Below are 25173 nucleotides of genomic sequence, written 5' to 3' on the forward strand. Positions count from 1 at the left end.
CATCGAGCCCTTCCCCTGGCCCAGTGGCAGGTGGGGCTGGAGCCCAGGAGTCCAGGCCTCCCGCCCCGGGGCGCCTGAGCCTGCCTGGCCAAGTAGCCCCGCAGGGGCAGGGAGCTGTGCCCCGGGCGGAAGCGGGGAACCCCACGCCGCACCTTCGGGGAGGCCAGGCCCCTGCGGCTGTGCTTGGAAAGGCTCCGGTCCGGGAGGAAGGCGCTGCCCGGACAGCTGTCACCGAGGTTGTGCCGCGTTCCGCGACCAGAGGTGACCTCCTGGCGGGGGAGGTCCCCACACTCGAGGCCCTTCCCTGTCGCCGCGAGAGCCCCGGGAGGGTGCGGGCGAGGCGGGAGGCGGGCGCTGGGGGGCGCGGCGGCGACTCCCGGGCCGGGGCGCCGTCCCTCCGCCTCTTCCTCCGCGGGCCGGGCCGGGCCGGGCGGGGCGGCATGGCGGGGCGGCGGGCCGGGGCCGGGGCCGGGGCCGGGGCGCTGCTGGCGCTGCTGGCGCTCCGGGCCGCCGCGCACCCGCAGTGCCTGGACTTCAGGCCGCCCTTCCGGCCGCCGCAGCCGCTGCGCTTCTGCGCGCAGTACTCGGCCTTCGGCTGCTGCGCGCCCGAGCGGGACGCGGCGCTGGCCCGCCGCTTCGGGGCCCTGGCGGCCCGCGTGGACGCCGCCGTGTGGGCCGCGTGCGCCGGCTACGCGCTCGACCTGCTGTGCCAGGTGAGCGGGCGGGCGCGGCCGCCGGGTGGGGACGGGAGCCCCGCGGGGCGGGGACGGGAGCGCGCAGCAGACCTCGGATCCCGCGGGGCGACGAGGCGGCGCTCTAACCAGCTGAGCGACCGGCCAGCCCCGAGGGAGAGACTGGGCGCTGGGCTGGGAGACCGGGGGCTCTGCGACTTGGGCCTTCTCGGGCCTCAGTTTCCCCTCCTGAAGCAGGAGGGACGGACAGATGCGGTCATCACCCCCTCAGAGACTGGGGGCTCCTCTGGCCCGAGAGTCCCTGGAGTCGGCCCCCAGTGCCCCACCCCGAGGAGCCCCGCCCTTGTCCGGGTACCAGGGTGGGAGGGCGTTTGGGCTGCTCAGTGCTCCTCTGCGCTGGCCCTGAAGCCATGAATCTGTGGGCAGGTGCTGGAGGGGACACTGTTCCAGATAAAGGCCCCTGCTCTGAAGGCTCAGTCTGCGAGCCACTCCTTCCTTCCAGACCCTGTCGCCTGTGGATCCTCAGACACTGGTGAACCTGGGGCCAGGAGTGCCCCAGGGCTTCCAGCCCCCACCTATGTTCTGCTATGCCTTCCACCTTGGGCGGTGCCCTCACCTGACAGAGGCTCTCTCAAGACCACCTGAGTGACATTCCCTTAGTGAAACCTGCCGCCCTCATCTCGCCTCTGAGGGCAGAGCCCCTGCATCTGCCCCCAGCAGACTGTGCCACAGCTGGTTGTTTGCCTCCCAGGTGGGTCTGATGCCGAGTGCCTCACCAGAACCTGGTGGGCACCAGAACCTGGTGGGCAAATGCTGCCTGGCTGAGCTCAGAGTTAGGGGTAAGGCTGGGAAGCCAGGAGGCTGGCCCTGGCCTAGCATCTGGGCAGCGAGAGGCCTGGGGGGTGGAGGGGTCGGGGCGGGGGGACAGTACAGTGTCCCCACCTTCAGCCAGCAGGGCAGGTGCACAAGGGCTGACTTGGAGTCAGACATCCTGGGGTTTGATCCTGGCTGTGTCACCTGGGCAGGTCACTGCCACACTTCAGTTACGTTATCTTTAAAATGGGAACATACAGATTAAAGTACACATACTAGGGGCTGTCAGTGTTTGTGGTTCAGTTTCTCTCCTGCTTCCTTGGCCCCCACTGGCTGCCCAGCCCTGGGAGGGGTCTGAGTGAGGCCCAGAGGCTGATTCAGGAAAGACCCACAGAAAGGCAGGGATTTGCCTGGTGGTCACACAGCCCATTGGTGGCTGGGGTGGGACTTGGACCACACTCCATGTTAGTGGGGCGTCTGGGTAGAAAGTAGGAGGTGCTGGAGGGATGAGGAGAGGGGCCCTGGGGAGCTCCAGAATGTTCCAAAGGGTGGGCCTTTTGGTGGACTCTGCTGAGCCCCCATACTCTGTATCTCAAGAGAGCTGGAAGGGTTTGGTCAAGCATCTGCCTCCCTCACCAGCATGGGGGCTTCTCAGGACCAGGTCATTTTGTCTCCCTCCCCCCGCCCCCGTCACATAGCAGTGTGTATGCGTCCGTTCTACATTTGTTACTGAGCACTTATTATGTGCCAGGCTCATCAGGGCAATTGAAGTGGGCAGATCTGAGGAGGAGGAAGGGAAGGGTCAGCCCTGATGCTGTCCCTGGCATGAGGCACTGCTCTTTCCTTGGGAGACTTCCCAGGACAGCCTGGCTTTGAGTGACCAGCGGTAGAATGGCTGCTAGCACCTCAGCCCAGGCATCTCTGGGAGTGACCTCATGTCTGGAGTGAGCTCGGAGAGGGCGGCTGAGTCTGGATTCCTGATTCCCCTGATGGGCCCTCATGGTGAGCACTAGCGGGAAGACCGTGCTCTCTGCCAGTCAAGGCCACAGCTGGGCTCAGCACCCCCTGATTTCCACCGGGGAGGTGGCTGAGGTGCCTTATTTAAAGGTTTCAGTCAGTGATGGCGTTCAGGCCTCCCATCTGCTTCAGGGAGACAGGGAAACTCTTTCCTGGGTCTTTGCCATCATCTGGTAGACTCCCGTGTCTTCTGGAGGAGAAAGGACAGCTGTGGCACATGGCATCCCAGTGTGACCGTGTGTGACACGCCTCTTACAGAACTAACTTCCCCTGTAACTCTCCAGTACCTCAAGTCATCGGAGCATGATTTCTGATGGGCTCCACAGCAGACTCTTCCCCAGAGCCTTTTAGGAGTCAGGTCTGTGCTGGGTGCTGGGTCCAGAGGCAGTTGACGGGTCAGAGGGCCAGCCTCAAACGTCCCCTTGTTCAGTTCAGCTACTTACCAGAATGTGCAAGAGACTCCCCAAGGGTTACTGAACACTGTGGGGGCATCAGGGAGAGGCCGCATAAGTCAGGGAAGGCTTCCTGGAGGAGGGAACGTTGAGCTGTATCTTAATAACTTGTCTCATTTGAGCATTTACCAAACATATGCATCTTCTCACTTTATTCCTCCTGACAACTCTATGAGGTTGGAATTCCTTTCCCCTTTTATAGAAGAGAACATAGGCACAGAGGGGCAAGGGAGCTTGCCCCAGGTCACATGAGAAATGTGTGCTCTGGCTCCAAAGCCCTTCTAACCACTTTGCCACACTGCCTCCCTCCTTGAAGCCCCACTCTGTGATGGACACTGGGGTCCCTGCCCTGGAGGGTCCCACGGTCTGTGAAGCAGACAGACATGCAAAGATATAATGAAGTCCCAGCCAAGCAGACCGGCTGAGCAACCTCTGGTAATGAAGCGGTGACAGCAGAGACAGCAGAAATAGAAAGCTCATCCTGCAAGCTACAGAGTGACTTGTATCTGAGATACAGACAGAGAGCTGCGGGAGCTCCACAAGGCCCTGCCGGGGGTGGGGGGAGGTAGTCAGTCAGGGCCCTGGAATGATGGAGGAGGAAGAGACTTTTAATTGGGTTTTGTGTCAAGACTAGGAGTTTACCACATGAAGAAGCGGGTGAGGAAGGAACATAGAGTACAAAGACTCAGTCTTCCTAAAGAATGCGTGGGGACATAAAAAACATTAAGGACTCAGGAGCATGAGTCACAAGTGTCAGTGACTGTGCGGTGGCAATCTGGTGGGAGTAAGGTGGGCAGGCTCTGCCCCTGCACTGAATGTCCAGGTGGCTGAGCAGTGCGACACTGGGTTGGTTTCGCAGGGATTTCCTGCCACCGCCCCCGAGCACCCTCTTTGCCAGCAGCAATCACTGCACCCTCTTGTCATTTCCTGCTTCTGCACTACTCTGGTGTGGCACCGCATTTGCACAGTAAGTAAATAAGAGCACACAGGCCATGAGTAAGGGTCGGACAGATCCAGGGGTTTGACACAGGGGTGCTGAGGTCTCCAGTCTGGCTCCTGGGAGGACTTTTTGCCCCCTCTGTAGTTCTGGACAGGGCTTTGGTGAGTGGAGGGCCTTCAGATCATCTCCCACAAGTCTGTGCTTCTCCCCCCTGTGTCTCTGGAGCTGAGGACGGTGACTGGCACGTAGTCTGTGCCCAGTAAGCACTTGTTGAATTAAATGTTGATGACTAATCTGGAAAGAACACCAGACTCATTGTCATAAGGCCTGGGTTTGAGCCCTTGTCTGGCCACTTCTTGGCATGTGGCCTCCTTTAAGCCTCAATTCCTCATCTGTGAAATAGGATCACAATCCCTGCCTCGCAGAGATTCAGTGAGGCCTGTGTGCACACAGCCCCTCCCTGGTCCACTCTGCTGCTGGCTGGCCCGCAGGATGCTCCAGGGGCCGTGGGGGAGATGGCACTGCACAGGTCTGGGGCCTGGCCATCTGGCCTGCTCATCCACAGAGTGGAACAGGTGAAATGTGCTGTCTGGATCAGGGACAGTGACTGACCAGAGACCCCCAAGCACAAACTGCCAAGTGACTCTCGACCTATTGGGTGACACTCAGTCCCACAGCGCAAGAGGGGCCAGGAGGACAGGCCATGGTGTGACCAAAAGCCACAATCATGTAACAGGAGCATGCGGCCCCTGTCCTGGAGCTTGAGAACACAGCCAGGAGGGTGCCCCCCGAGGCCTCCTGTTGGAACCCAGCCAGGCCCTCCCTGTTAGGGAGGGTGCATGCAGCTGTCAGGGCCTCCCCCACTGCAGAAGGAGCATCCCCCAGGCCACTGGGGGCCCAGAACTGAGTGAGACAGGCCTTGGAATAAATAATTACAACACTACAGGCCAGGGTCTGTCACAGAGGGAGGTCCTTGCACTGGGGAGCCCAGGCCTCTGCTCCGGGCAGGGGTGGGGTGCAGGGAAGGTGCCGTGGGGTGGGGGACAGTGACTGGAAGGTGGGTGAGTAGTTAGGAGCAGCCAATGGAGTTGGGCAGAGCCAGCTCAAACCCCAGCCCATCCACTCTGTGGCCTGCGACCCTGGGCTAGTGGCTTCCTCCTGAGCCGGCCTCCTCTCTGTGCAGTGGGAATGAGAGCGCACCTCCTCCTGCAGCTGTCTGTAAGCGCAGATCACCTAGAGCGCCCAGCACGGCGCCTGCCCACAGCCTGCCCGGACACCCAGGTGCTGTTATTATTTGTTATTACTGTCTCTCCAATGGCCTTGGTTGTCACTGAAGGATGAAGACAATTCTGCCTGCCAGAGAAGAGCCGAGGGAAGGGCATGTCTGCAAAGGGAACAGTGTGTGCTAAGGCTCAGAGGTGCGGAATGGCAGGGAGTGCCAGGGGATGGGAGTGGGCAGGAGGCGGGAGGTGACGGTCGCGCTGTGGGCAGAGTCAGACAGAGTGCCCTGCCTGGGTACCTCCGATTTGGCTCTGAGGTTCAGGGAAGGGGTGGGCGCTGGGGGGTTGAAGCAGGGGAGAGGCCTGCTCAGGTTTGTTGCCTCTGCCTGGGTTCCCAGAAAGCAGATCCTGGGGCACAGTTCATGGGCTATTTCCTTATTAGGGTGAGGGAACCCACACTAGTAAGGGGGCAGGAGTGAGGGACAGCAGCAGGGGAGAGCCAGGGCCATGATGCAGTTTTGAGCTGGCTGCTGCTAAATGCGACAACGCTTGAACCGGTGGACCAGCAGGCGAGGAGCCGCACAAACTGCACTTTGGGACTGTCTGAGGGAGGGGAGGAAGGCAGCTCCCTCCTCCTGGGATCAAAGGTTTGCCCCATGAAGCATTATGTCCCTGCATTTCTGGTGGTACCCATGGGGGCCCTGAGGCGGGTCCACAGCATCTCATCAGTGGGGAAGCTGGCAGCGGGGAGGGAGGCAAGGGGGTAGCCACAGCTGGGAGATTGAGCACTGCTGGGTTATTCCCCCTGAAGTTAGAGCCTAGCAGAGCTGGAAAAGGGACTAGTGAGGCCCAGAGGGTCTGAAAAGGTACACAAGGGACCTGATTCCTTTATCTCACAGAAAAACTGCTCAGGCCTCTGCTGCGGTGGAAGACACCCCCAGGGTCTTGCCTTGGGGTGGGGGGGCCAAGTCTGAGGCACCTGTGGGATGGAGGATGGGTGGGTACAGGGGTCACGGGGAGGTGTGGCCACAGGTATCATCCACACACACCACACATACACGTGCCGGCCACCACGGTGCTGGAGATGAAGCCCAGGCTCCTCCATACGTTATCAGCCTGACTGCGTGGGGCTGCATGGTGCTGGGGCCCTGAGCCTCGGTTTCCCCATCAGTAGTGCTCTCTCCCTCGTGGAGCTCTGGTGAAGATGGAATGAATAATAGAGGTAGGAGCCGTTGTTCACCGGTAAGGGCTGCTCGAGTGTAAGTTACTATTTGGCATATTCACTCAGTGTTTGCTATGGGTCTACGATGTGCTGGACACATTTATCAAATAATGTTTTTTGTTTTTTAAGCAGAGTCAGAGGCCAGAATGTAATGGGGATGATAAATGGGCAATGTATTACTCCATTTTCTGTTGCTTATAACAGAATACTGAAACTAGGTGATTTATAAAGAAATGAAATTTATTTCATACAGTTTTGGAAGCTGGGAAGTCCAAGGTTGAGGGAACACATCTGCTGAGAGCTTTTTTCTGGGTGGGATCTCTCTGCAGGGTCCTTCAGGGACCAAGGTGTCACATGGCAAAAATGGGCTTAGCGATAATAGCCAAACTAATTGGAGTGAGATGATATCTCAATGTAGTTTTCATTTGCATTTCCCTGTTAATTAGCAAGAGAGTACTTTCTCACTCTCCTTTGTTTGCTTGTTTTGTTTTGGCGGTAGGTACTGGAATCTGAACCCTCAACCTTGGTGTTATCAGCACCACATTCTAACCAAGTGAGCCACCCAACCATCCCTCACTCTCCTTGTTAAAGCCATTACCCCATGCATGGATCAATCCATTCACGAGGCACAGTCCTCACAATCTAATCACCTCTTCCAAATACCATAATTGGATTCTCCACCCTCTTAGCACTGTTACAATGGGGGTCAAGTTTCCAATACATGAACTTTTGAGGGAGTCATTTAACCCATAGCAGGTGGTCAGGGGAGATCTGAGCCTTGAGTAGATAAGGCGAAGGAGTAAATCATGCAAATAAAGAGGTGGAGGCATGATACTAAAGGAGAAAAGTATGTCAGAGTGCCTCCTGTCCTTCCTGGCACTCAGTAGGTGTTCAAGCAGCTGCTGCTGCTGTTGTTTTTATTAGTAGTAGAGGTAGATGTGTTATTATTTGTTCTAACAGAAGCATTAATGAAGGGTGAGGACATACATAGGAGGCTAAGGGTGACAACTATAGTTGAGACTAATCGTGGCATTGTCCCCACGTTAGGGATCAGCAGGCAGGCTCTGAGAGGTGGGTGACCTGCCCAAGGTCACACAGCTGGTGTCTCCACAAAGCATGTCTGAGCCGTCACTGTCTCTGCAGGAATGCTCGCCCTACGCAGCCCACCTCTACGACGCCGAGGACCCGACCACGCCCCTGCGGACGGTGCCTGGGCTCTGCGAGGACTACTGCTTGGACATGTGGCCGACATGCCGGGGCCTGTTCCGCCACCTCTCTCCCGACCGTGAGCTCTGGGCTCTGGAGGGTAACCGTGCCAAGTTCTGCCGCTACCTGTCCCTGGACGACAAGGACTACTGCTTCCCACACCTGCTGGTCAACGAGAACCTCAACTTGAACCTGGGCCGCGTGGTGGCCGACACCAAGGGCTGCCTGCAGCTGTGCCTGGAGGAGGTGGCCAATGGGCTGCGCAACCCCGTGGCCATGGTCCATGCCCGGGACGGCACCCACCGCTTCTTCGTGGCTGAGCAGGTGGGGCTGGTGTGGGCCTACCTGCCCGACCGCTCGCGGCTAGACAAGCCCTTCCTGAACATCAGCCGGGCAGTGCTCACCTCACCCTGGGAGGGCGATGAGCGCGGCTTCCTGGGCATCGCCTTCCACCCCAGCTTCCGGCACAACCGCAAGCTCTACGTCTACTACTCGGTGGGGGTCAGCTTCGATGAGTGGATCCGCATCAGCGAGTTCAGGGTCTCTGAGGATGATGACAATGCCGTGGACCATGGCTCTGAGAGGTGGGTTCTCTGCGAGCCTGCACCATAGACACTGGGATGACCACATCGGTCGGTTTCCCGTTGTTAAATATTGGGAATATCTAACATGCCTGGGGGGGGGGGGGGGCTGAATCACATGCTCTGGGGCCAGGGGGAGGACAGTTTTGCAAAACAGACGTCACACAGGATCATGTCCAACTCCTTCCATCTGGCCACCCAAGCCCAACATTTATCCAACTCTTTTGTTCCAGACGCTTTAGATGGCTCATTTCGTTTGATTCTCACAAAACCTATTGAGGTTAGTATATTTTTCCCATTTTACAAATGAGGAAGTGGAGGCTTAGACAGGTGAAGTGCCCGTAGGTCACAGAGCTGGGAAGCATCGGACCTGGAACCCTGGTCTGTCTGTCTCCAGAGCCCATGCCGCTGCCCTGGCCCACCTTGCTCTGGCCCAAGGGCACCATTCCTGAGCCCCACTGCCCGCTTCCCCCGACCTGAATCCTCCGTCCCAGGAGGATTCTGAATTCTCTCTGTCCTGCCCCCAGAGGTTTGCCCATACCTGCCGCCAGGCTTCTGCTCCTATCAATGCCTACAGAGTCTGCTCTCTGTGTATTATTTATGTCCCAACTGTTCTCAAAATGGGTTTGACTTGGCCTGGCACAAGGGGCACACGTATCAGTCTGGGACCAGTAGGAAAATAAACCCTGGATCAGGCCATTCAACAGGCAGACTCTGATGCTAGGGATTAGTCACTCTGGTGTTAGAGATGATGGAAGATCCAACTCTGAGTTTAACTGGAGGAAGCTGCCTCCACCTCTAGGGCTGGAGGGACAAAGTGAGAGGGTGGGCTTGCTGGAGCCTCAGAGCTAGGGCCACCCAGGGGAAGCTGGAACCATATTGGGCCTGGGCTGGAGTAGCTGAAGCCAGGGAAGGGTTCCAGCTGCTGCCAGGATGCTGCTTGAAGCAGAGAGAGGCACAGAAACCCCCTGGCTTCTCCTTCCCGCTCTTCCCTCCAGTGTTCTGCCAATGACTTCCATTGGCTTAACCTAGAGCCCAGCTAGCAAAGGAGGCTGGGAAAGATATTTTGCAGGAACGGGCCCCCTCAAGGAGGGAACAGATAGTCCAGGCCCTGAAAGAGGATCAGGACTAGGTCCGAGGGCACACAAGCAAATAACAACACATCGTGTATTTGATAAAACTGTAAATCTTGACATTGAACATATAAAAATGGAAGGAATCAGATATGCTAGCTGTGAGAGCTAATGTGGATCTTGTCAGGCAGCATTCACTTTGACTCTGAGCTTCCCGTCCCCCAGAGCAAAAGGAGAAAACATAGTTCTCATGAACTTTTATGAGCCTGTACAACCAGCTCTCCAAGAGAGCCCAGGTTTATCACATGGACCTGACAGAGGGGAGATGGAGGGACAGAATGGATATGTCTTCAACAATGACTCAAAAATTGATTCCTAATAAAGACTGAAGGTGAAACACAAAATATACAGATGAGCATATTTCAGAGTAGGGGTTTGATCAAGGTCCTGTGGGGACCTCCCAAGTTCAAGCCCAGGATTTGACTCACTCAGAGGGAGAAGTAGGCACAAGCAGGCCAAGAATGAATGCAGGGAATTGATTACAAAGGCATCAGGAGGGCTGGAGAAGGAAAAGAGGAAGGGTAAGTTACCTAAAGATTAGCAACTGCAAGAAGCTGCTACCACTCTTGGGCTGGAGGAACAAAAGGGAAAAGATCTTTGTGCTGCTGAGTTTGCTGTTCTTGGTACCAAGATGTCTGGGTGGAAACCCAGGAGTCCACATTCACCGGCCACTGTTGCTGCCGCTGCAGCCACCACGTCTGCAGGCAGAGCCAGAAGCCAGAGAAATGTGGCTTCTCTCTTCCTCTTGCCAACCGGAAGCCAGCTGGCTGGGAAGTATGGTGGAAGGTGTCCTGCCACGGCAGTAAGGGGGTTTCCCAAGGGGTGAGTGTGAGCTGAGGGCAACCCACGCCATCCAGCCTACTGTCCTGATAAGTCATAGTAGATAAGAAGTGAGGGAGTGTGCAGAGGTGTGCTCAGCACAAGCAGCTGGTGTATGGGAAGCTATGATCAGAAGACACCGGCTGTGCCGGTGACTAGGTCAACACTTTACATAATCATAATGGGTTAGGTGCAGGCAGTGGACAGCAGTAGGAAAAAAACCCCAGACCAGAACTCAAGACTTGAGTGCTAGTCCAGCTCTGTTACCTATGGGCTGTGTGACCTTGGGCAAGTTACTCAACTTCTCTGAGCCTCCAGGTTCTCCTTGGCACAATAAAGTGAATTATCCCTGCCTGGCCTGCCTACCAGGTCCTTGTGAAAATCACTTGCTATAAAGGATATGAAAAGTCTTTCCATTGTGAAATGACTTCTGAGAGAGCAGGTTTTATCGCCGATCTGATCGCTTTGTGTTTTTGGTTCATATGCAGAAGGCTGAGTTTGAGGGGTGACCTTCTTTTCCTTTAGGATAATCTTGGAGATCGAAGAACCAGCCTCGAACCACAATGGGGGCCAGCTGCTCTTTGGGGACGATGGGTACCTCTACATCTTTACCGGAGATGGCGGGATGGCCGGAGACCCCTTTGGAAAGTTTGGAAATGCCCAAAACAAGTATGTTCTGCTTTTGGTTGGCTGGTGGATTGGAGAGAGGAGTTACTTCCTCAGCCAACCAGTGTAGGGAAGTAGAAAGGGCTCTGGGTCCCAGCTCAGCCTGCAGCTAGCTGGGGACCCCAGGCAAGTCATGTTCCCTCGCCAGTTAGAAGGAAGTAATCTGAGGAGATTTATTGTAAGGGGTAAAGGTGATCTTGGTTGTCAAGTGTCAGGCACAGAGCCCATTTGTCACAGGCACCTGATAACTGACATGAGCGAGCCTCTGGGAAAATGGGATTTTTTCTAAGGTCAGCTTCACCCTGCTGGAGCTCTGCTGGAGGAAGGGGAGGGGTGCTCCCCAGACCGAATTGGGAGTGTGAGCTGGTTGGAGCAGGTGGTATGGACACGTGGGCTTTCTGCCCCAGGGTCACCCATGAAGACCCAGATGTTGAAGTGCAGGCTCGCTCTCATTTATCCACTTCCTGGCTTGAGCAAAAGGCCTGCTCCCTTTCCATTCCTCTCTCTCTCTCTCTCACACACACACACACACACACACACACACACACACACACACGAGTCTTGTGAGTATAAACAAGGGTGGTCAGCAGGCTCAAGTCAGCCCCCTCTATTCCCTTAGCCAAAATGACAAAACCTTTCTCATCCCAGAAAGTAAAAATAGTATGATGCTGATTACAGTAATTAAAGCGCTCACAATGTGTGAGTTGTGCTTTCATATGTGACAGCATAAGAATCATCTCAGCTTTCTCATGTTTGGGGTATGTTTAGAAATGAAGTTGAGAAAATAGAAATTAAAGATTTGTGGATAATTGGACAGAGCTTAAAAACAGTATTTTGCTGCTATGAGTTTTGCCCACTTCCACGCTGAAGCCTGGTGCATGGTGTGTGAGCGCAGGGTGTGATCTGTAGCACGGTGCTGAGCAGACTGGAGCGTGTAAGAGGAACTCACTGGGGGAAACTAGCAGGCCAGCAATGAGGGATTAACCGTGAGGCATCTATTGGGTGGCAGGATTTTGTCACCATTAAAGAGGACACATGTTAGGTGTCTCTATGATAAGGGAACCACTTGGATGCTCATGCTATGTGAGAATGACAGGGTACACAGTTGTGTCAACTGGGCAAACTAGACCAGCTCCGCCTTGAAAGGCGGCCTGGAGAGAGTACATGAAAATGCTAGCAGTGAGGGGGGGATGAGGCATTAAGTAGGTGCATCAAAAGTCACGAACGAAAAGGGTGTGTTCCTCTCCATACTGTTTCAAGCACATTACAGGTTTTCCCCATCATGTGCCAGTTTTGTCATGTGACACGTGAAACTGAAAGTTACTCACCCCCACCCCCAGTTGCATGAAAGTTAGGGACGTGCCCTTGTACCCTCTCCCCTCTCCCAGCCCTCACCTGTACTCTCTGTTTGGTGCATTTGGCTTTGATTGCAATCATTCATTCATTCATTCAGCAAACACTTAACGGTTACCTATTATGTGCCTGTCACCATGCTGGGTCCTGGAAGAAAACTGTGACTATGAGCCACGTTTCTAGTGGAATTTTCACCCTATAGCACAATCTTGTAGGACTGAGTGGACTGAGTGGGACCACCTTAATACTATAGTGGAGGACACTGAGGTTCCGTAGTATTGTAGTAAAGTGCTTGGGTTTCTGGGGCCAGGCTGCCCGGGCTGGATCCCAGCCCTACCATTTACTAGCGGTGTGGCGACTGGCGACATTATGTGACGTTTTCTGAGCTCAGCTGTCCCATCTGTAGAGTGTGATTATAATAGCACTCACCTACTTAAAAGGTTGGTTGTGAGGATAAAAGGAGCGATAGATGGTAAGCTGTGTCCCATGCTTGGGACAGAGCCTGGCACCCAGGAAGATGGCCGATAAATGTGGGATGAATGAATGAGGTGACCCAGCTGGTAAGCAAGCAGCTGAGCCAGGACCGGGACCCGGGGTGTCCGGCAGCCCCCGCCGCTGGCGCAGGGCCGCTCCGAGCCTGTCCCGCCCCGCCGCAGGTCGGCGCTGCTGGGCAAGGTGCTGCGCATCGACGTGGAGCGCAACGAGCGCGGCCCGCTCTACCGCGTCCCGCCCGACAACCCGTTCGTGGGCGACCCCGCCGCGCGGCCCGAGGTCTACGCGCTGGGCGTGCGCAACATGTGGCGCTGCTCCTTCGACCGCGGCGACCCGACGTCGGGCGTGGGCCGCGGGCGGCTCTTCTGCGGCGACGTGGGCCAGAACAAGTTCGAGGAGGTGGACCTGGTGGAGCGCGGCCGCAACTACGGCTGGCGCGCCCGCGAGGGCTTCGAGTGCTACGACCGCAAGCTGTGCGCCAACGCCTCCCTCGGTGACCGCCGCGCCCCGGGACCCCGATCCCGCCCCCGCCCCACGCGCCGTGCGCCAGCGCCTCCTTGCGGGGACCGCCCGCACCCCCGCACCCGGAACCCCCCGCGTTTGGGGGCCTCCCAGCAGCCTGGGCTGCTCCTCGCCCTGCTCCCCACTGCGGGCGCCCCTGCAGGCACCCAGCACGCCGTCTCTCCCTCCCGCTGTGACCCCTTCGGGCCCTCTTGGGAAGCCCACGCCCTTGGCCCGCCTGACTCAGGGCTGCCCACGAGGCTTGGTTGTGGGGAGGGGACCCGTTGCCCACGGGCCTCGGGACCTGACCTGGCGAGGCACCTGCCCGCGCAGGCTCACGGCTCTTTCTCGCCCCTCTGTAGACGACGTGCTGCCGATTTTCGCCTACCCACACAAGATGGGCAAGTCAGTCACGGGGGGCTACGTGTACCGCGGCTGCGAGTACCCCAACCTGAACGGCCTCTACATTTTCGGCGATTTCATGAGCGGGTAGGTGGCCCCCGGGCTCCCCTGCCAGGCCCGGCCCACTGCCCTGAGTGCCCCTGGCTGCTGCCACGGCCACCTGGGACTGGGGTAAAAAGGAGGGTGGGTGTGTTCGTGCACAGTGCACAGCTGCTCTGACGGCCCCCCAGGTGTGGGCCACACAGGTCTTTCCAAGGGGAGGAGGTTAGGAGTCACATCTTAGGAAACACCCCAATCCTCTCCCTTTTCTCCTGATATCCTTCCCGAGCCTTGGCTGGCTGCCTCAAGCACCACCCCGACGAAGGCCCCATCCGTGACAAAAGACTGGCCGCTTAAGTGCTGGTCCCACGTCTTCCCTCCCTCCTGAGATTCACGGCTCTGGGCCTTACCGAAGTTCTGATGATAGGCCCAGGGCCACCTTGCTCCTGGGGAGGCCAGAACCTGTCACTGCACCAACTGATGGTGGGGGGGCCTAGAATCCTGTCCACCCCAACTCAGGGAGACCTACAGGGAGCATTGGTCTAAGCCCTCCTTGCACAGGTTGGTAAAATAACTAAGGCCAGAGAGGGCAGTCGCCTGCCCAAGTTCACCCTGCAGGGGAGAGGGGGAGCTAGGGCTCCCATCCAGGTCTGACCGTGTGGCCGTCGGAGCCTGGCTGTCCAGTTCCCATGCTCCCGTGGTATTCTGAAACTGAAGTCAGCTCCCGAAAGTGCCGCGCCACCTGCTGGTCAGTGAGCTGGATTGCGCCGGGGAGGGGGGGGGGCGCAGGAACCGAGCGGGCCTTGTTAGGCATGTCTCTGTGGTAGGTGCTCAGTAAAGATTGCGTGCGGAGCCAGCTTCATGGCCCTACAACCTGTGCAGCCTACAGGGCCCCCACTCAGAGGGACCCACACTTGGTTTAATGCTCTGCTGTCACTGTCTTGGAATTCTTAATTTTTGAACAAGTGGCCTGATGCTCATTTTGTGCTCAACGCTGTAAATGATGTATGGTCCTGGTTGCATGGATGAGTGGATGGATGATGGGTGGGTGGATTTGTGGATGGGTGGATTTGTGGGTGGGTTCCCCCAGGCACCATGCCAGGCACGACATTGCAGCTCATCTTCCTTTGTAGACGTCTGATGTCCCTCCGAGAGAACCCGGGGACAGGCCAGTGGCAGTACAGTGAGATCTGCATGGGCCAGGGCCAGACCTGTGAGTTCCCAGGCCTCATCAACAACTACTACCCACACATCATCTCCTTCGGAGAGGATGAAGCCGGTGAGCTCTCCTGAAACCTCTCCATTCGGGCTGTCCATGCCTGGGACTTGTCCCCCCACCCCATGGGTCCTTCTGGCCTCCGATGTGAGGGATGGAGTCTCAGACCTGAAATTACATTCACACTGGGGAGGGAGGTGTTCAGCGGGTTTAAGACCTCAGGCAAGTCCTCACCTCTCTGAGTTTTCGTTTCTTTGTCAGTAAAGAGGGAATAGTGGTCCCTTTCTGCCCCATCCCACCCCGAGCAGGGTTGCTGTGAGCACTGGAATGATAACATGAGTAAGAGTCTAAGCAGTTAGCTGGACCAGGAAGGATCTGGAACGGTGAAATGCAGGCAGCTGGGGGAAGAGAGCCTTCCTGGAGACCTCCACCTGCCCTGGGTTCCTGATGGCAAATGTATTAGGCCATTAAATAAAGCCACATTGTCATTTCAAAGCAGGCAGACACAGCCTTCTTGCTTGTTAGTGGGTCCCTCATTCAGGCACTTGTGTTTTCAATGCAAGGAACACAGGGGAGGGGAGAGGTAGAGGGCCACAGAGGCTGGATCCTGCTCCAGCCTGCCTTTGTCCTTGGCCCTGGGATTGTTCCCAGACAAAAGCCGAGGGGCTCCCTTGGGGCCCTGGTGGATGCTTGTCAGGGTTGCTAGGCAACACACACCCGGGGCCTTTCGAGGGGTGTCCCCCACAGGGCCCAGTGCCCAGAGTCCCTAGGGCTGAGTCTGGGAAACCTTTGTTGAACTGACACCCTCTGAATTTCCAAAAGGGAAGCCCCAGCCCCCATTGCCTTCCCCAAGCCCACTGGGTCCTTGAAAGCCCTTTCTTCTGGTCAGTAGGGGGTTAATGTGTTTTGGAAGCAGGGGTGCCCTCCCTCCGCATCTCTCCCCATCCCTCCCCAACACACACACAGATGCAGAGGCCCGGAAGAAAGGTGCAGTTCCTCAGGGGCCCTTCCTAAGCCCTCTGCATGACACCCGAGTGTGGAAAACCAGGAGAGGGCGCCTGTGAGCCAGTTAGCCCCTAGGCAGCTCTGGCAGGTGGGCAGGTGGGCGGCCCCTGGAAGGCACTGGGCCCGGGGGCCCAACGCAAACAAACCTCTCTCCATTCCCAAACTAGAGCTTCTGCCTCTAGTTGTTCTTTAGACACTTGCAAATTGCAAAACAAGGAGCTCTGCTGGCCCAGTGTCCTCCAGGGACTGTCCATACCACAGAGACCAAGAGGGCAGTGCCAGTGCGGCTCCCTGCCAGTGTGTGGGGTTGGGGATCGTGGCTCCCAGCAGACTGGGGCTGGAAGGAGACTTAGAGTCTGCCTGGTCCAACCCTGTCACTTTTCAGGTGGGGAAACAGAGCCTGACTACTCACACCCAGTTATGGGGGATGAAGGGTACTGTGCCCAGACTGGCCCCCAGAGGCCTCTCAGAGCAGGGCCTTGGGTCGGCCGGCCAGATGACGGTGGAGAAGGCATTCCAGGCCGAGGGAGCATGTGCAGGGAGCCCTCCACAGAGCTGAGCGCAGCTGTGAGGGCCGCATGGCCAGAGAGGCGGCAGGGGCTCCCAGGGAAGTGGATGGCCCAAGGGTGCCCAGCAGATCCATGGCTGTGCCTATGGACTCTCCCATGGGGACATCTTGCCAGGGTACCCCCAGTCCTGCAGGTTGCACCATCACCGTGTGGGCCTCTCCCCCTCCCCCACCTCCCCGGCTGGGCTGGTGCTGGGGGGTGGGGGTCAGGGGCCATTGACCACTCAGCGTCCCTCTCTCCTCATCTGCTGTCCTCCCCACAGCTGGGCCTACCACATTACACAAGTCAGCCCTCGAGTGTCTTCCCTCTTGCAGAAGTGCCTGGGTTTCCCATGCCTTGCTTCTCAGCCCTCACCCCCATGCAGCCCACCTGACTGCACCTGTCCCCAGGGACATGCTTTCCTCCAAGCTCCTACCTCGATGTCTGTCTCAGCCTCTCCTTCCCGCCCCCCCCCACCTCAATCCCTGAGGGAGCCTCTGCTATCCTCTTACAAGGACAGAGGTATTAGCATGACTGACCGTCATGTTGAGCCACACATGGCTTGTGTCTGGGCTCCCAGCCACCATGTATCCTATGTTGGTGTGGGGTTGGGGCAGCAGACTTTCCTGAGTTCTGGGCCAAGTCACTTGACCTCTGTTTTGTCATCTGCAAGATGGGAATAATGAAGCTATTTCCTGGGCATAGAGGCCTCTGGCAGCAGGGGCAGGGATAGGGTGGGGGTGAGGAGAGGAGGGAAAAATGTTCCCTGAGAGTGTCCTCACTGCTGGGTGCTCAGATCATTTCATCTTCACTGCAGCCCTGAGAGGCGAAGGAAACTGAGGCAGGCTCAGAGTGGGGCCATCACAGAGCTGCTGGAAATCACAGGGAACCAAGTGGATGGAGGGGCTGGGATAGAGATCCCCGAGCATATGCTTTCTGCCCCTGCCTGGGAGGTGCCTGCTGGTCGGTAGAGAGACAGTCACTGGGGCCCAGCTCCCAGATGACGACAACAACAATAGCTGATATTGCTTGAGCACCTGCTCTGCTTTTTTAATCCTCATAACAGCCCTGTGAGGCACACCATTTTAAAATGAAGAAGCTGAGGCTCAGAGACCCGCATGTGCCTGCAGGAGGTCACCCAGGAAGCAGTCAGTGGGGGATCTGGGCTGTGGACCCTCATTTGTACCCAGAGGTGTGTGGTGCTGGGCATGAACCCCAGATAGGGACCAGGGATGGGGCTGGGTCAGCAGGAAGGAGGCGAGAGTGGAAGTCAGAGCCTGGGTGGGTCCAGAAAGAGTGACTGACAGACTGGGAGACAGTGCTGCAGAGGCCCTTGGTCCATGTTTTGTCCACCTCTTCCAGCCTCGGTTTCCAGTTCTGGGGACTGGACAGCTGCTTTGACCTGGAATGCCTCATCTCGAGGCTTGCTGAGGTTGGGGTCGGTCTCCGAGCCTGCGGCAACTGGAGGTTGAGGCCAGGCTGGTGGGACAGTATTCCAGACAGCGTTCTCACTCCTCACCTTGTTCGTTGTCCAAAGGGGAGCTGTACTTCATGTCAACGGGCGTGCCAAGTGCCACAACTGCACATGGGGTCGTCTACAAAGTGATCGACCCCTCCAGGTGAGTCTCTGAGCAGGACGTCGACTGAGCTCCTACTATCTGCCTCCTCCATTACCTCATTCCCCTTTCTGCCACTCCCTAAGGTCGCATTATTAATCCCCCATTCTTCAGATGAGAAAACTGAGGCCCAGAGAGAAGTGACTAGCCAGGCCCACAGCACTGGGGAGGGGCATATCCAGGATTCAGAACCAGGTCTGCATGCCTCATAGTGCAGCTCTACAGATAGGAGGGACCAGAGGATACCCATTGGGCAACCCTCCCCTGCTTCTTTTCTCCTATCTGGCATGACCCTCACTCATCGTTTCCTGGGCCAACCCATCCCCTGTGCTCCCTCCCAGCCCCCAGCTTGCCCCTGAGATGCCCCCTGGACACCCTGAACTCTGTGTGCCCACCCTGAACCTGCCCTTCCTCCTGTGGTCTGTCTTCCACAGGGGAGAACACTACTACCTATCAGCCACTGACTGTCCCCACTCCATCTCCATCTGCTCCACTTCTAGGTACCAGGGAGTGTTCTGACTCTTCCCCATATTCCCTCATCTTTCAGGGTCAGAAATGAGCACAAAGATATAAAGACATGCCCAGGATCCAGCAAGGGCCAGAGCTGGAGCTGGTCCCAGGGGGCCCAGCTTCAGAGCCCTGCCCTAACCCTGTGGCTACATGCTTGCTACCCACGAGGCCTTAGGCCTCATCTCCAAGCACCTTCCCCACGTCCCCTCCAGGCCCTGTCTAATCCTCTCTCAGCTGTCATTACTGAGACTTGTAATCTCTGAGCTCCATGACTGTCTCCCACCTGGTCTGGGAGTCTCCAGGGCCAAGACTGTCTCTCTTGAGCCCTGCAAAGTCAGCCCCCGCACCCGGCAGTGGCACGGAGCAGAGACTCGGGAATGTTTGATGAGTGAATGCATGATCCTCTTCCCAAAGCTCCTTCTCAGTCCTTAGTTTTTTGCTCCCCAGCTGGCTTCCCTGCCAGTCTGTGCTTTCGTTCAACACCCTGGAGTGGACACAGCTGTGCTTTCCTCCAGCACGGAATCTGAGCTTGCACTCCAGGAATCTGTTTGGCAGATCCTGGGAGAACCCCCAATGTATTTAGTTACCTTCAGCTTTGAGACCCTAGGTTTGGAAAAGTCCTGAAACACCTATTGCACCTCCTGTGTCATGTCTCCTTAGCTTCCTCTGGTCTGTGACAGCTTCTCTGACTTTCCTCGTTTACCACCCTTTTTTTTTTTTAAGCACAAATATATTTGTTATTGACATAACTTTTTATCAAGAAAAACATAACCATTTCCTCCTTTCATCCCTCCCTTCTCATTTTCCCAAGGTCTTTATCTGGGCAACGCCAGGATTTACATCATTGCGTTTGGAGCACATGCAAACTTTGGCGCCTCCGTTCATTTATCCCTATTTTGTATAAACATTTCCACGTTGCAACATTGTGCTTGAAAAGATCGTTCTTGATGGCTGTGTAATTTTCTGTTGAGTCACTTTACCATAATTGTCTTACTCATTCCTTGGAATTTTAGGTTATTTCTAATTTTTACAAAAGAAGGCTTCGCTAAGGAAATATCAAATACATGGAGCACCTAATGCATGCCAGATGGTGCCTTGGTTCCATCGGAAGATACAGCTTTGGGTTTTGCAGTGCCCTTTCCCTGCTGGCTACTGTGCCCGTGTCATAGGGAGAGCGAACCTAAAAGACACAGGGAGTCGGCTCCGGGTCCTGTGGTTAGGAGGAACTAGAGATGGCCTAGACTCCTCCCTTCCTCCCTGATCCTTCTCCTCTCTCTCATTTTTCTCTGTTGGAATAATGTGTTTCTTTGCACCCGACATATTGCATAGAGGCTCCATTACAGAACATTTGGAAAATGAAGAAACGGGGTGGACAGGGTGGGGCTTGGGTCATCTATTACTGCCCAGACACAACCACGAGGGCATTTTGTATGGACTCCTACCTTTTGCACAACAAGATTTTTTTCACATAATTTCCAGAAGGAACAAAATCCCTGCTGGGTCTGTCTGAAGCATGTGGATATTATCTGGAGATCAGAGCAAGCAAAAGACTGTGCTGTTCCTCCAGCTTCTAATTGTTTCTTCAGCCTGTGGGGAAAAAGGCCCATGTTCTTCCTTGGTTTCCCTCTGCTGCCAAACCTGTCTGGAGGCCACTTGGTGTCACGTGGCTGCGTCACCCCTTGGGCTTTCCACCTCTTGCTGACAGAACTCGGTTGAAGTCATGGACCCACGTGGGTCAGTCCCGGAATAGGGCCGGTCCCATTCAAAGAACCACAGATCAACAGCCAAAAACTAATTAGAATGGAATTCCTTTCCTTCTTGTGCCCCTTAAAGATGTCAAAGGAGACCCAATTCACAGCCCTGGCAACGCTTCTCGGACTCTTTCTCTCCCAGGTCTCTCAAACCCTACACGCCAAGGTCCCCGGACCCTTGGCTCTGCTCCCAGACCTGAGGCTTGCCTGCCACCCCCACCCCCCACCTCCTTTTATCTTTGAGATTGACACAACCTTTCCCTGCTTCCTCCAGGCAGAGGAACCTCTCAGGTTCTGTTTCACCAGAAATCCAGGAACCAGAGGGGCAGAGGGAGACCCTTCTCAAAGGCCTTGGGGGGGCGAGGGCAGGGGGCAAGAATCAGCCACAGGTACAGGAGACCCTGTGTTATTCATACATCTGATGACTGGCGGGCTGGGGGAGGAGAGAGACTGACATTTGGTCACGCCCGGAGGACACAGTCCATGCTGTGAATTAGAAGCGGCTCATGAAAGAGTAAGCATCGTGCTTTTCAGGCAGAGGTGAAGCAGGCACCCAGTGGGCTTTTGTGGGGCATCTGTCCTGGGGTTGGGCTCTTGGAGTCCTGAGGACATGAACCAGGCATTGATGCTGCAGGCCACAAAGTAGGTGCTCAGCAAGTGGCCGCCTGTTACTGTAGCTCCTGACCACACCTGCTCGGCCCTTCCCCTCCCTGCTTCACTGCGGGGGGAAGGGCTGATGTCAGGGACACGTGCTCAGGGTGGGAGTCATGTCCTCCTGTATGTCGTTGGCAGACGGGCACCACCCGGCAAGTGTCAGATCCACCCTGCCCAGGTGAAGGTGAGGAGCCGCCTCGTCCACTTTGTGCCCAAAGAAAGTAAGTGCCCGCCGGTGGGGATGCTGTGGGGGAGGGAAGCTGCCACAGCCCTCCCCCTGCTGCCCCTCCAGCCACGTGCAGGTCCTCCCAGCTGGACCAAGATGCCCTTCCTCAGCCCCTGTGGCTAGCACCATACCTGGCACACGTTAACACTTAGTTAAAGTGGGTGGAACTTTAAAGTGGGTCTTGCCTGACTGGCCACAACTCCTTAAACCAGTTCCCAGGCCATGGGGGGTGGCCCCAAAGGGCCTCAGGCCTTGGAAGAGCAAAGCAAGGGGAGCGATAGCCGGTGCCAGGAGGTGTTGTCAGAGTTCTTGGGAGAGACAGAAAAGGAGGACGTGTCTGTGTGTGAGCAGGGGGAGGGGAAGGAGTTACTGCGGGGATGGCTGGCACTTGTGCTGGGCCTTTTATAAGACGGTTCCATTTTGACAAGCTTGGTGGGGAGGGAGGGTCAGGCACAGCCGTGAATGCTGCACCTGGGTCTGGGGCCAAGTGGAAAGGGCACACCCCGAGGAGGGGCTCCTCCACCGGGCCCGAGCACGGAGGGAACACAGACCCGTGTTGCCAGGTCTTCCCATTTTTAAGGGAAGCAGGAGCTCCGTGCGTCCATCCACTCACTTATCACAAATGTGCACCGCTTGCACTGGGGATACAGCCCTAAGCAAAACCACTATGGTCTCTGCCTTCTCAGGTGGTTATTGACAATCTCCCCATTTGAAAATGTTGGCAGCTAGTTTGTAATTTTAAAAACCACTCTGTGGGCCAAAGGAACTATTTCAGCAGGCCAGCTGTGCCCGGAAGGTCACCAGTTGGCAGACTGGGTGTTTGGGGGGTTAGGGGAGGCAGGAAGCGGGGGAGGCTGGCCATCTGGGCAGGTGGGGGTGCCCAGCCCTGAGGAAGGGGTTCCTGGGGAAGAGGAACACTGGGGGAAGAGACAAGCTCAGTGCTTTTGGAAGCTAGTTCTAGCCACAGTCAGTTTCCGGGCTTGGCGTTTTCCATTCACTCATTCAGCAGTTTCTGGCACTTTTGTTAGTTACTCTGTGCTGGATGCTGGGACCATAGGGAGAAGTCAGACCAGGCCCTATCCCGGCTGGGACAGACAGAGAAGTCATTTAGTGTCCCAGGCCCTGTGACAGAAGTGTGTGACTGGTGCCTTGGGGACCCACCCAGAGCAGTGCAAGACTGGGGTGAGGACCAGGGGTTCCTGGAGCCTGGAAAGAAGCGGGGTGGGGGGGGGGGAGCAGAGGGAGAGTGCAGTGTAGGCAGAGGAGCAGCTGGAGCCAAAGCAGGAGCCAGTCAGCCTGGGGTGTGGAGTCAGGGCCAGGCTGCAAGGAGGGGAGAGTCTAGCCCATGTCACAGTGCTCCCAGCCCTGGCCTTGGCCTTGTGTTGAGAGGCCTTTTCTCAGCTCCCATCTCAGTGGTTTTCAAAGTGGGACTGTCTGAGGTGTTGGGGGAGATTAAAGGGGTTTGGGCTGGTGGCCCCAGGATCGTCCGCATAGTAACAGTAGCCTGGGGGTTCAGCCCTCTCCTGAGAGCTGTCACACAGAGCGGTGCCAGAGCCTGGCGCTGCACCTGTATGGGGTGGGGCTGGACAGAGCACAGTGTCTGATGTAGAGTGAGGGTTGTCCCCACGAGTGACCAGAGGGAACCACCTGCCTCAGCTCCCAACACCTTCTGTGCCCAGGCTCTGCCCTGTCCCCTTCCTTCCTCGCCAGCTTGGATCAGTGTAGGCCCCAGCCACACACCCAGAGAGTTCCCATACTGCCCACTGTGACAGGGGCCAAGCCAGCAGCCTTGGGAGCCTGAAGGATATTCACCCTAACCAAAGGGGTCCCTGTGTGGGTCACTGACTGCCTTCGACCCTCAGCAATTTTTACCCATCTCTGGGCAATTTTTACCCATCTCCTGGCTTCAGCTTCCTCGCCCTTAACACCAAGGGTTGGAGCAGAAAGGGTCACTTGCTCTTAGAAGGCACTCCTTCCCTTCCGCTGCACTCATGAGTTTACATACAGTGTGAGTCTGTCTCTCCCACCAGCCTGTGGACTCCTGGGAGGGCAGGGCTGGAAGGTGGGGAGATCCGGCAAGACAGGCATAAAGCCGCTGCCAGCGAGAGTTTGCTGAATGACAGAAGCAGCACCTGGCACCTGGCTCCAGGCTGGCATCTTGTGGGGCCAGAGTGATCCAGGAAGCACCCCGAGTGCCCCCAAGAGGCACCCCATCATCAGGGTCTGAGCAGAGGGCTGACCTAGAACATCTTTCCTTGGGGTCCCCTTTCCCTGCTGGAGGGCTGCACGGGATGGGGAGATGGGCAGGGCTGGGGGCCAGGGTCCCTCTGACCGCATGTCTTCTGCGCAGAGTTCATCCGTAGGACGGAGAGCACCCCGCGGCCCCCAGCGCGGCCCACAACGCGCGCACCCACCAAGGCGCCCCGCCGCAGCCGCCCCACGCCCTCTCCGCCTGTGCCCACCCCGCGGCCAGCCCGGCCCACCCAGAGGCCAGGGGGCCGGAGGGGCGGCGGGCGGCGGCGGGGGCGCCCGAGCTCTGCGGGCCCGGCGCCCTCGAACGGCGCGGTGCGCCTGGTGCGGCCCGCAGGCCAGGGCCCGGGCCGCGGGCGCGTGGAGGTGTTCGTGGGCGGACGCTGGGGCACCGTGTGCGACGACGCCTGGGACATCAAGGCCGCCGCCGTCGTGTGTCGCCAGCTGGGCTTTGCGTACGCGGTGCGCGCCACCAAACGCTCCGAGTTCGGGGAGGGCCGCGCGCTGCCCATCCTGCTGGACGACGTGCGCTGCGCGGGCGACGAGCGCAGCCTGCTGGAGTGCACACACGCCGGCGTGGGCTCGCACAACTGCGACCACCAGGAGGACGCCGGCGTCGTGTGCAGCCACGAAGACCCCGACCTGTAGGCAAGCATCGGCTGCCCGGCCAGGCCATCCTGCCTCCCGCCGGCCCTGTGTGCGCCTGGTGCGTGCACACTAGTCCAAGGGTGGCGGGAGCGGTGAGTGTGTCCTCGACGTGGCTCCTCCGTCTAGGCTGTCCTGTGGACGGTGTGCGGTGTGTCCCTGCTGTGTGTGTTGGGGCCGGTGTGGTCCGTGGGCAAGAGGTGTTCTTTTCTTACCTCCATGCATTCCAGACAGCAGCAGGAGCACAATCTGGCCAGGGAACGCTGAGGACTGAGGGCAGCCACCCTTCAAGGGTAGACATGGCCCCTGGCTGTGTTAAGAGAGGCACAGCTGGCAGACTGAGCCACCCGCGCTGGCTGCCCACAGCTGGGATGGGAGGTGCCAGACGTGCTGGAGCATGGCTTGAGGAACATGGCCCTGCAGTCAGAGGCCCTGGAGAGAACAGGAAGATATCCAGGGGGGCGAAGGGAAGTTGGTCAGACCAATGTGTCCAGGGTGACTTGTGGGCCTTGACTGTCCAAGCGAGGGTCAGGCTGCCTGGGAGGAAGCGAGGACCGGTTGGGGGGGCTGGCAGGGGGGCTAGATGACCTTTGAGGATGCGTGCTAGGGAAGCCTCCTGGGCATCTTGGACCTCATCATCGTGCCTGGCCTTTGTGGGTTCTCTGGGGAGGATGCTGGGTCACCTCCAACCCTGAGGCCTCTCTCCCGCTCCCAAGACAGAAGCCACCCGCACTGGCCGGGCAGTTTCTACCTGGCCACTCCGAGCACCCGGACCCCCAGTGAGTGGGTGGGCCCTTTCTGCTTTCAAGCTGTGTCAGAACCACTGGGGTCACCCCTGTCCCACCCCTGCTCAGTGAAATCCCAGGGCACCCTCTGATTCCTCCAGCCCCACCTAGGGAACAACCAGGCTGTGGGTCCAGTGAGACTACTGACCCTTTGTCACCCAGGGCTGTGCCAACAATGTGCCTGTTTACAAACCACTGTCCTGCCTCTTCTCTCTGACTTATGGCTGCCTGGGAGCTGGGGTGGGGCGGTGGGTGGGGAGGTGGCCTGCAGCCTCCCTTCTGCTCCCTAGATGAATGTCCATTCCTCACTGAGGTCCCTGGCCCCAGAGGTCTCAGGACCATGGGGGAGAGTTAAGTACAACAGCCCAGCCTCTGATGGATAAGCAGATGAGTCAACAGGCAGGGAAGACAGGACATGG

At 57.4% G+C, this 25173-nt stretch overlaps 1 protein-coding gene across 1 annotated transcript; it reads left to right on the top strand.

Moving 5' to 3' along the window:
- The first annotated feature begins 440 nt into the window (after positions 1-440).
- HHIPL1 (HHIP like 1) lies at positions 441-24950 on the top strand. The gene is made up of 9 exons (XM_063089466.1): positions 441-713; positions 7500-8146; positions 10621-10764; positions 12771-13099; positions 13470-13596; positions 14682-14827; positions 17855-17936; positions 20987-21069; positions 23425-24950. The coding sequence occupies exons 1-9, from the start codon at positions 441-443 to the stop codon at positions 23970-23972; spliced, it is 2379 nt and encodes a 792-aa protein (XP_062945536.1). The 3' UTR covers positions 23973-24950.
- The last annotated feature ends 223 nt before the right edge of the window (positions 24951-25173 follow it).

This window comes from Cynocephalus volans, chromosome 3, assembly GCF_027409185.1.
Source record: "Cynocephalus volans isolate mCynVol1 chromosome 3, mCynVol1.pri, whole genome shotgun sequence".
In the NCBI taxonomy this organism is placed as follows: domain Eukaryota; kingdom Metazoa; phylum Chordata; class Mammalia; order Dermoptera; family Cynocephalidae; genus Cynocephalus; species Cynocephalus volans.

Coding starts and splice junctions, on each gene's coding strand:
- HHIPL1 (XM_063089466.1), top strand. CDS start 441: ATGGCGGGGCGGCGGGCCGGGGCCGGGGCCGGGGCCGGGGCGCTGCTG. Junction 14,828..17,854: donor CTTCGGAGAGGATGAAGCCG/GTGAGCTCTCCT, acceptor CGTTGTCCAAAG/GGGAGCTGTACTTCATGTCA. Junction 17,937..20,986: donor AAAGTGATCGACCCCTCCAG/GTGAGTCTCTGA, acceptor TGTCGTTGGCAG/ACGGGCACCACCCGGCAAGT.